The sequence below is a fragment of the Columba livia genome, chromosome 35 (assembly GCF_036013475.1).
Source record: "Columba livia isolate bColLiv1 breed racing homer chromosome 35, bColLiv1.pat.W.v2, whole genome shotgun sequence".
Classification (NCBI taxonomy): Eukaryota; Metazoa; Chordata; class Aves; order Columbiformes; family Columbidae; genus Columba; species Columba livia.
The window spans coordinates 98072-110169 of NC_088636.1; the positions used below are offsets into that span (position 1 = coordinate 98072).

At 56.1% G+C, this 12098-nt stretch overlaps 1 protein-coding gene across 1 annotated transcript in view; it reads left to right on the plus strand.

Moving 5' to 3' along the window:
• Nucleotides 1-12098, plus strand: part of RNF40 (ring finger protein 40) — a 75510-nt gene that overhangs the window by 27901 nt on the left and 35511 nt on the right. Inside the window, exons 8-11 of the mRNA XM_065044264.1 lie at nucleotides 220-366; nucleotides 6171-6245; nucleotides 7670-7789; nucleotides 11778-11957. Coding sequence (XP_064900336.1) covers nucleotides 220-366; nucleotides 6171-6245; nucleotides 7670-7789; nucleotides 11778-11957 — 522 coding nt within the window. The remainder of the gene's footprint in view (nucleotides 1-219; nucleotides 367-6170; nucleotides 6246-7669; nucleotides 7790-11777; nucleotides 11958-12098) is intronic.

Genomic DNA, 12098 nt, shown 5'->3' on the forward strand with positions numbered 1-12098 from the left:
TATTGCCCCCAATGTCCCCATCATCCCCATTGCCCCCAATGTCCCCATTGCCCCCATTGCCCCCAATGTCCCCATCGCCCCCATTGCCCCCAATGTCCCCATTGTCCCCATTGTCCCCATCGCCCCCATTGTCCCCATCGCCCCCAATGTCCCCATCGCCCCCAATGTCCCCATCATCCCCAATGTCCCCAATGTCCCCAATGTCCCCATTGTCCCCAGCTCTCAGAACTCCAGGACAAGGCGACGTCGGCCGAGACGAAGGTGCTGGAGATGGGGACGACGCTGGAGGGGCTGCAGTGGGACAGCGCCAAACTGCGCAAGAGGGAGGGACACCTGGACAGACACCTGGCCAAGGCGCTCGAGCAGGTGACAATGACACCCCCATGTCCCCATGGGGTCCCCAACCCCCCCATGGGGTCCCCAATGCAGCCACAGGGTCCCCAATGCAACCACAGGGTCCCCATTGTCCCCAGTGTCCCCAAGGACACCTGGACAGACACCTGGCCAAGGCGCTCGAGCCGGTGACAGTGACACCCCCATGTCCCCATGGGGTCCCCAACCCCCCCATGGGGTCCCCAACCCCCCCATGGGGTCCCCAACCCCCCCATGGTGTCCCCAGTGCAACCACAGGGTCCCCATTGTCCCCAGTGTCCCCATTGTCCCCAGTGTCCCCAGGGACACCTGGACAGACACCTGGCCAAGGCGCTCGAGCAGGTGACAGTGACACCCCCATGTCCCCATGGTGTCCCCAACCCCCCCATGGTGTCCCCAATGCAGCCACAGGGTCCCCATTGTCCCCAGTGTCCCCAAGGACACCTGGACAGACACCTGGCCAAGGTGCTTGAGCAGGTGACAATGACACCCCCATGTCCCCATGGGGTCCCCAACCCCCCCATGGTGTCCCCAACCCCCCCATGGTGTCCCCAATGCAACCACAGGGTCCCCATTGTCCCCAGTGTCCCCATTGTCCCCATTGTCCCCAGTGTCCCCAGGGACACCTGGACAGACACCTGGCCAAGGCGCTCGAGCAGGTGACAGTGACACCCCCATGTCCCCATGGGGTCCCCAACCCCCCCATGGTGTCACCAACCCCCCCATGGGGTCCCCAACCCCCCCATGGTGTCCCCAATGCAGCCCCAGTGTCCCCAATGCAGCCCCAGGGTCCCCATTGTCCCCAGTGTCCCCAAGGACACCTGGACAGACACCTGGCCAAGGCGCTCGAGCAGGTGACAGTGACACCCCCATGTCCCCATGGTGTCCCCAACCCCCCCATGGGGTCCCCAACCCCCCCATGGGGTCCCCAATGCAGCCACAGGGTCCCCAATGCAACCACAGGGTCCCCATTGTCCCCAGTGTCCCCAGTGTCCCCAGTGTCCCCAGGGACACCTGGACAGACACCTGGCCAAGGCGCTCGAGCAGGTGACAATGACACCCCCATGTCCCCATGGGGTCCCCAACCCCCCCATGGGGTCCCCAACCCCCCCATGGGGTCCCCAATGCAACCACAGGGTCCCCATTGTCCCCAGTGTCCCCATTGTCCCCAGTGTCCCCAGGGACACCTGGACAGACACCTGGCCAAGGCGCTCGAGCGGGTGACAGTGACACCCCCATGTCCCCATGGGGTCCCCAACCCCCCCATGGTGTCCCCAACCCCCCCATGGTGTCCCCAATGCAACCACAGGGTCCCCATTGTCCCCAGTGTCCCCAGTGTCCCCAGTGTCCCCAGGGACACCTGGACAGACACCTGGCCAAGGCGCTCGAGCAGGTGACAATGACACCCCCATGTCCCCATGGGATCCCCAACCCCCCCATGGGGTCCCCAACCCCCCCATGGGGTCCCCAATGCAGCCCCAGGGTCCCCATTGTCCCCAGTGTCCCCAGGGACACCTGGACAGACACCTGGCCAAGGCGCTCGAGCGGGTGACAATGACACCCCCATGTCCCCATGGGGTCCCCAACCCCCCCATGGGGTCCCCAATGCAGCCCCAGGGTCCCCAATGCAACCACAGGGTCCCCATTGTCCCCATTGTCCCCAGTGTCCCCAGTGTCCCCAGGGACACCTGGACAGACACCTGGCCAAGGCGCTCGAGCAGGTGACAATGACACCCCCATGTCCCCATGGGGTCCCCAACCCCCCCATGGTGTCCCCAACCCCCCCATGGTGTCCCCAACCCCCCCATGGTGTCCCCAATGCAACCACAGGGTCCCCATTGTCCCCAATGTCCCCAAGGACACCTGGACAGACACCTGGCCAAGGCGCTCGAGCAGGTGACAATGATACCCCCATGTCCCCATGGTGTCCCCAACCCCCCCATGGGGTCCCCAACCCCCCCACAGGGTCCCCAACCCCCCCATGGTGTCCCCAATGCAGCCACAGGGTCCCCAATGCAACCACAGGGTCCCCATTGTCCCCATTGTCCCCATTGTCCCCAGTGTCCCCAGGGACACCTGGACAGACACCTGGCCAAGGCGCTCGAGCAGGTGACAATGACACCCCCATGTCCCCATGGTGTCCCCAACCCCCCCATGGGGTCCCCAACCCCCCCATGGTGTCCCCAATGCAGCCACAGGGTCCCTTGGGGTCCCTTTGTGGCACTTGCGTGGCACCTAAGTGTCCCTTTATGTCACTTGGGTGTCACTTGGGTGTCACTTGGGTGTCACGTTGGGTCCCTTTGTATCACTTGGGTGTCACTTGGGTGTCACTTGGGGTCCCTTGATGTCTCTTGGGTGGCACTTGAGGTCCTTCCATATCACTTGGGTGACACTTGGGTGCCACCTTGATGTCACTTGGGTGTCACTCTTGTGTCACTTGAGGTCCCTTGATGTCTCTTGGGTGTCACTTGAGGTCCCTTTATATCTCTTGGGTGACACTTGGGTGGCACTTGAGGTCCCTTCATATCACTTGGGTGACACTTGGGTGCCACCTTGATGTCACTTGGGTGGCACTTGGGGTCCCTTGATGTCTCTTGGGTGTCACTTTGGGTCCTTTTATGACACTTGGGTGTCACTTGGGGTCCCTTTGTATCACTTGGGTGGCACTTGGGGTCCCTTCATGTCACTTGGGTGTCACTTGTGGTCCCTTCACATCACTTGGGTGTCACTTGAGGTCCCTTGATGTCTCTTGGGTGGCACTTTGGGTCCCTTTGTGGCACTTGGGTTCACTTGAGGTCCCTTGATGTCACTTGGGTGTCACTTGGGTGTCACTTTGGGTCCTTTCACATCACTTGGGTGGCACTTGAGGTCCCTTGATGTCTCTTGGGTGTCACTCTTGTGTCACTTTGGGTCCCTTCACATCACTTGGGTGGCACTTGAGGTCCCTTTGTGGCACTTGGGTGGCACTTGAGGTCCCTTCATATCAGTTGGGTGCCACCTTGATGTCACTTGGGTGTCACTCTTGTGTCACTTGAGGTCCCTTGATGTCTCTTGGGTGTCACTTTGGGTCCTTTTATGACACTTGGGTGTCACTTGAGGTCCCTTTGTGGCACTTGGGTGTCACTTTGGGTCCCTTCACATCACTTGGGTGGCACTTGAGGTCCCTTTGTGGCACTTGGGTGGCACTTTGGGTCCTTTTATGACACTTGGGTGTCACTTGAGGTCCCTTCTTATCTGTTGTGTGTCACTTGAGGTCCCTTGATGTCTCTTGGGTGACACTTTGGGTCCTTTTATGACACTTGGGTGTCACTTGAGGTCCCTTGATGTCTCTTGGGTGACACTTGGGTGGCACTTGAGGTCCCTTCATGTCACTTGGGTCCCCATTATCCTCATTAATCCCTTTGTCCCCATTGTCCCCATTGATCCCATTAATCCCATCGTCCCCATTGTCCCCATCACCCCCATTGTCCCTATTGTCTCATTATCCCCATTAATCCCATTGATCCCAATGCCCCATTAATCCCATTGTCCCCATTGTCCCATTAATCCCATTGTCCCCATCACCCCCATTGTCCCCATTGTCTCATTATCCCCATTGATCCCATTAATCCCAATGCCCCATTAATCCCATTAATCCCATTGTCCCCATTACCCCCATTAATCCCATTAATCCCATTGTCCCCATTAACCCCGTTGTCCCCATTGTCCCCATTGTCCCATTACCCCCATTAATCCCATTATCCCCATTGTTCCATTGTCCCCATTAACCCCGTTGTCTCCATCACCCCCATTGCCCCATTAACCCCATTATCCCCATTAATCCCATTAATCCCATTGTCCCCATTGTCCCATTAATCCCATTATCCCATTAATCCCATTGTCCCCATTAATCCCATTAATCCCATTAATCCCATTGTCCCCATTAATCCCATTAATCCCATTGTCCCCATTTTCCCCATCACCCTCATTGTCCCCATTGTCTTATTATCCCCATTGATCCCATTAATCCCATTGTCCCCATTACCCCCATTAATCCCAATGCCCCATTAATCCCATTATCCCCATTAATCCCATTGTCCCCATTAATCCCATTGTCCCATTAATCCCATTGTCCCCATTGTCCCATTAATCCCATTGTCCCCATCACCCCCATTGTCCCTATTGTCTCATTATCCCCATTGATCCCATTAATCCCAATGCCCCATTAATCCCATTAATCCCATTGTCCCCATTGTCCCATTAATCCCATTGTCCCATTAATCCCATTAATCCCATTGTCTCCATCACCCCCATTGTCCCCATTGTCTTATTATCCCCATTGATCCCATTAATCCCATTGTCCCCATTAATCCCATTAATCCCATTAATCCCATTGTCCCCATTAATCCCATTAATCCCATTGTCCCCATTAATCCCATTAATCCCATTGTCCCCATTAACCCCATTGTCCCCATTGTCCCATTACCCCCATTAATCCCATTATCCCCATTGTTCCATTGTCCCCATTAACCCCGTTGTCTCCATCACCCCCATTGCCCCATTAACCCCATTATCCCCATTAATCCCATTAATCCCATTGTCCCCATTGTCCCATTAATCCCATTATCCCATTAATCCCATTGTCCCCATTAATCCCATTGTCCCCATTACCCCCATTAATCCCATTGTCCCCATTGTCCCCATCACCCCCATTGTCCCCATTGTCTCATTATCCCCATTGATCCCATTAATCCCAATGCCCCATTAACCCCATTTTCCCCTTTACCCCCATTATCCCCATTAATCCCATTGTGCCCATTAATCCCATTGTGCCCATTAATCCCATTGTCCCATTAATCCCATTGTCCCCATTGCCCCATTAATCCCATTGTCCCCATTGTCCCATTAATCCCATTGTCCCCATCACCCCCATTGTCCCCATTGTCTCATTATCCCCATTGATCCCATTAATCCCAATGCCCCATTAATCCCATTAATCCCATTGTCCCCATTACCCCCATTAATCCCATTAATCCCATTGTCCCCATTAACCCCGTTGTCCCCATTGTCCCCATTGTCCCATTACCCCCATTAATCCCATTATCCCCATTGTTCCATTGTCCCCATTAACCCCGTTGTCTCCATCACCCCCATTGCCCCATTAACCCCATTATCCCCATTAATCCCATTAATCCCATTGTCCCCATTGTCCCATTAATCCCATTATCCCATTAATCCCATTGTCCCCATTAATCCCATTGTCCCCATTACCCCCATTAATCCCATTAATCCCATTGTCCCCATTAACCCCGTTGTCCCCATTGTCCCATTACCCCCATTAATCCCATTATCCCCATTGTTCCATTGTCCCCATTAACCCCGTTGTCTCCATCACCCCCATTGCCCCATTAACCCCATTATCCCCATTAATCCCATTAATCCCATTGTCCCCATTGTCCCATTAATCCCATTATCCCATTAATCCCATTGTCCCCATTAATCCCATTGTCCCCATTACCCCCATTAATCCCATTAATCCCATTGTCCCCATCACCCCCATTGTCCCCATTGTCTCATTATCCCCATTGATCCCGTTAATCCCATTGTCCCCATTAATCCCATTGTCCCCATTAATCCCATTGTCCCCATTGTCCCATTAATCCCATTGGCCCCATAACCCCCATTAATCCCATTGTCCCCATTAATCCCATTGTCCCCATTACCCCCATTAATCCCATTATCCCCATTGTCCCCATCGCCCCCATTGTCCCCATCACCCCCATTGTCCCCATTAACCCCATTGTCCCCATTGTCCCCAGTTGACCTCGGGCTCCTATGGCTGCGGCAGCTCCGGGGGGTTCCAGGGGGGACAGATCACGCTCAGCGGCCAAAAGGTACCAAATGGGGCTCAATTTGGGGGGGTCCCCATGGCTTTTGGGGTCTGTGGGGCCTTGGGGGTCACCCCATGGTTTTGGGGACCCCCCCAGTTTGAGACTTTGGGGGGTCAATGGGGAGATATGGGAGTCAGTTGGGGAGATATGGGGGTCAATGGGGGGATATGGGAGTCAATTGGGGGGGATATGGGGGTCAATGGGGGGGATATGGGGGTCAATTGGGGTCTATGGGGTGTTGGGGTGACCCCCAGATTTTGGGGACCCCCCCAGTTTGAGCTGCTGGATGTGGGGCTGGGGACACTGGGGGGGTATGGGGGTCAATGGGGGGGATATGGGGGTCAATGGGGGGATATGGGGGTCAATGGGGGGGATATGGGGGTCAATGGGGGGGTATGGGGGTCAATGGGGGGGATATGGGGGTCAATTGGGGTCTATGGGGTGTTGGGTTGACCCCCAGATTTTGGGGACCCCCCCAGTTTGAGCTGCTGGATGTGGGGCTGGGGACACTGGGGGGGTATGGGGGTCAATGGGGGGGTATGGGGGTCAATGGGGGGGATATGGGGGTCAATTGGGGGGGATATGGGGGTCAATTGGGGTCTATGGGGTATTGGGGTGACCCCCAGATTTTGGGGTCCCCCCCAGTTTGAGCTGCTGGATGTGGGGCTGGGGACACTGGGGGGGTATGGGGGTCAATGGGGGGGATATGGGGGTCAATTGGGGTCTATGGGGTATTGGGTTGACCCCCAGATTTTGGGGACCCCCCCAGTTTGAGCTGCTGGATGTGGGGCTGGGGACACTGGGGGGGTATGGGGGTCAATGGGGGGGGGTATGGGGGTCAATGGGGGGGATATGGGGGTCAATTGGGGTCTATGGGGTATTGGGGTGACCCCCAGATTTTGGGGACCCCCCCAGTTTGAGCTGCTGGATGTGGGGCTGGGGACACTGGGGGGATATGGGGGTCAATGGGGGGGGGTATGGGGGTCAATGGGGGGGGTATGGGGGTCAATGGGGGGATATGGGGGTCAATGGGGGGCATATGGGGGTCAATTGGGGTCTATGGGGTATTGGGTTGACCCCCAGATTTTGGGGTCCCCCCAGTTTGAGCTGCTGGATGTGGGGCTGGGGACACTGGGGGGGTATGGGGGTCAATTGGAGGGTATATGGGGTTCAATGGGGGGGATATGGGGTTCAATGGGGGGATATGGGGGTCAATTGGGGGGGATATGGGGGTCAATTGGGGTCTATGGGGTATTGGGGTGACCCCCAGATTTTGGGGTCCCCCCCAGTTTGAGCTGCTGGATGTGGGGCTGGGGACACTGGGGGGGACGTGGGGGCGAATTGGGTGGATTTTGGGGGGATTTGGGGTCATTTGGGGATGTGGGGGTGGCTGGGGGGTGACCCCCATTTTTGGGGACCCCCCCCAGTTTGAGATGCTGAACGCGGAGCTGGAGCAGAACCAGGAACTGGCCAACAGCCGCATGGCCGAGCTGGAGAAGCTGCAGCTGGAGCTGCAGGGGGCGCTGAGGAGCCACGAGAGGCTCAAGGTGACATTGGGGACATTGGGGACAATGGGGGCGATGGGGACAATGGGGACAATGGGGGCGATGGGGACATTGGGGGCAATGGGGACAATGGGGGCGATGGGGACATTGGGGACAATGGGGGCGATGGGGATATTGGGGGCAATGGGGACAATGGGGATGATGGGGACATTGGGGGCGATGGGGACATTGGGGGCGATGGGGACAATGGGGGTGATGGGGACATTGGGGGCAGTGGGACAATGGACAATCACCATAGAGCCCAATAGGGACCCATCACCCCCCATAGAAGTCAATAGGGACCCATAGTCCTTATAGAAGTCAATAGGGATCGCATAGAACTCGGTAGGGACTCATAACCCCATAGAATCCAACAGGGACCCATAACCCCCATAGAACCCAATGGGGACCCCATAGAACGCAATGGGGACCCCATAGCCCCCATAGAATTCAGTAGGGACGCATAACCCCCATAGAACCCAATGGGGACCCCATAACCCTCATAGAACACAATGGGGACCCATAGAACCCAATAGGGACCCATAAGCCCCAATAGGAGTCAGTTAGGGACCCATAACCCCCATAGAACCCAATACGGACCCATAACCCCCTCAGAACCCCATAGGGACCCCATAGAACCCAACAGGGACCCATAACCCCCATAGAACCCAATGGAACCCCCATAGAACCCAATGGGGACCCCGTAGAACCCAATGGGGACCCCATAACACCCATAGAACTCAATAGGGGCCCATAGAAACCAATAAGGACCCATAACCCCCATAGAACACAATAGGGACCCATAAGCCCCAACAGGAGCCAGTTAGGGACCCATAACCCCCTAGAACCCAATAGGGACCCATAACCCCCACAGAACCCCATAGGGACCCCATAGAACCCAGTAGGGACCCATAATCTCCATAGAACCCAATAGGGACCCATAGAACCCAATAGGGACCCATAAGCCCCAAGAGGACCCAGTTAGGGACCCATAACCCCCATAGAGCCCAATACGGACCCATAACCCCCACAGAACCCCATAGGGACCCCATAGAAGCCAACGGGGACCCATAACCCCCATAGAACCCAATGGGGACCCCATAGAACCCAATGGGGACCCCATATCCCCCATAGAACCCAATGGGGACCCCATATCCCCCATAGAACCCAATGGGGACCCATAACCCCATAGAACCCAGTAGGAACCCCATAGATCCCAACAGGGACACAAAACCCCCATACAACCCAATAGGGACCCCGTAACCCCCATAGAACCCAACAGGGACCCCATAACCCCCATAGAACCCAATAGGGACCCATAGAACCCAATAGGGACCCATAACCCCATAGAACCAAATAAGGACCCATAACCCCCATAGAACCCCATACGGACCCCATAACCCCCATAAAACCCAATAGGGACCCCATAACTCCCCATAGAGCCCAATGGGGACCCCATAACTCCCCATAGAACCCAATAGGCACCCATAACTCCCATAGACCCCAGTAGGGAGCCATAGAACCCAATGGGGATCCAGTTTCATTGAGACATTGGGGATGGGTCTGGGGACCCGTGGGGTGACCCTGGTGACAATGGTGACCCCCATGTCCCCACAGGTGGCCCTGCGGGCGCTCCCCGAGGACGCCATAACCCCCCATAGACCCCAATGGGGACCCCATAACCCTCATAGACCCCAATGGGGACCCAATAACCCACATAGAACCCAATAGGGAGCCATAGCCCCATAGAACTCAATAGGGGCTCATAGAACCCAATAGGGACCCATAACCCCATAGAGCCCAATAGAAACCCCATAGATCCCAACAGGGACACAAAACCCCCATAGAACTCAATAGGACCCAATAGGCACCCGTAACCCCCATAGTAGATAATAGGGACCCATAGAACCCAATAGGGACCCCATAACCCCCATAGAACCCAATAGGGACCCATAGAACCCAATAGGGACCCATAACCCCCATAGAACCCAGTAGGGACCCATGGAACCCAATAGGGACCCATAACCCCATAGAACCAAATAAGGACCCATAACCCCCATAGAACCCCATACGGACCCCATAACCCCCATAAAACCCAATAGGGACCCCATAACCCCCGTAGAACCCCCATAGAACCCAATAGGGACCCATAACCCCCACAGAACTCAGTAGGGACCCATTACCCCCATAGAGCCCAATAGGGACCCCCTAGAACCCAATAGGGACCCATAACCCCCATAGAACCCAATGGGACCCATAGAACCCAATGGGGGTCCAGTTTCATTGAGACATTGGGGATGGGTCTGGGGACCCGTGGGGTGACCCTGGTGACAATGGTGACCCCCATGTCCCCCCAGGTGGCCCTGCGGGCGCTCCCCGAGGACGCCATAACCCCCCATAGACCCCAATGGGGACCCCATAACCCACATAGACCCCAATGGGGACCCAATAACCCACATAGAACCAATAGGAACCCCATAACCCCCATAGAACCCAATAGTGACCCATAGAACCCAGTAGGGACCCATAGCCCCCATAGAACCCAATAGGAACCCCATAGATCCCAGCAGGGACACAAAACCCCCATAGAACTCAATAGGACCCAATAGGCACCCGTAACCCATATAGTAGATAATAGGGACCCATAGAACCCAATAGGGACCCCATAACCCCCATAGAACCCAATAGGGACCCCATAACCCCCATAGAACCCAATATGGACCCATGGAACCCAATAGGGACCCCATAACCTCTATAGAACCCAATAGGGACCCATAGAAACCAACAGGGACCCATAGAACCCAATAGGGACCCATAACCCCAATAGAACCCAATAGGGACCCATAGAACCCAATAGGGACCCATAACCCCATAGAACCAAATAAGGACCCATAACCCCCATAGAACCCCATACGGACCCCATAACCCCCATAAAACCCAATAGGGACCCCATAACCCCCGTAGAACCCCCATAGAACCCAATAGGGACCCATAACCCCCACAGAACTCAGTAGGGACCCATAACCCCCATAGAGCCCAATAGGGACCCCCTAGAACCCAATAGGGACCCATAACCCCCATAGACCCCAGTAGGGAGCCATAGAACCCAATGGGGGTCCAGTTTCATTGAGACATTGGGGATGGGTCTGGGGACCCGTGGGGTGACCCTGGTGACAATGGTGACCCCCATGTCCCCACAGGTGGCCCTGCGGGCCCTCCCTGAGGACGCCATAACCCCCCATAGACCCCAATGGGGACCCCATAACCCTCATAGACCCCAATGGGGACCCAATAACCCACATAGAACCAATAGGAACCCCATAACCCCCATAGAACCCAATAGGGGCCCATAGAACCCAATAGGGACCCATAACCCCATAGAGCCCAATAGGAACCCCATAGATCCCAACAGGGACACAAAACCCCCATAGAACTCAATAGGACCCAATAGGCACCCGTAACCCCCATAGTAGATAATAGGGACCCATAGAACCCAATAGGGACCCCATAACCTCTATAGAACCCAATAGGGACCCATAGAACCCAATAGGGACCCATAACCCCCATAGAACCCAATAGGGACCCATAGAACCCAATAGGGACCCATAACCCCCATAGAACCCAATAGGGACCCATGGAACCCAATAGGGACCCATAACCCCATAGAACCAAATAAGGACCCATAACCCCCATAGAACCCCATACGGACCCCATAACCCCCATAAAACCCAATAGGGACCCCATAACCCCCGTAGAACCCCCCTAGAACCCAATAGGGACCCATAACCCCCACAGAACTCAGTAGGGACCCATAACCCCCATAGAGCCCAATAGGGACCCCCTAGAACCCAATAGGGACCCATAACCCCCATAGACCCCAGTAGGGAGCCATAGAACCCAATGGGGATCCAGTTTCATTGAGACATTGGGGATGGGTCTGAGGACCCGTGGGGTGACCCTGGTGGCAATGGTGACCCCCATGTCCCCACAGGTGGCCCTGCGGGCGCTCCCCGAGGACGCGGTTCGCGAGGCGCTGGAGTACAAGGTGCTGCAGTCCCAGTTCTCCCTCCTGTACCACGAGAGCCTGCAGGTGAAGACCCAGCTGGACGAGGCCAGGGGGCTGCTCCTGGCCACCAAAAACAGCCACCTGCGCCACATCGAGCACATGGAGGTGGGTCTGGGGGTCCCCGAGGGGTCCCCGAGTGGCCCTGAGGTGGCCACGGGGTCCTATGATGGTTTGGGGGGTCATGGCCGCCGGTCTTATATTGAGAACATGGAGATGGGTGTTGATGGGGACCCCATAGAACCCAAT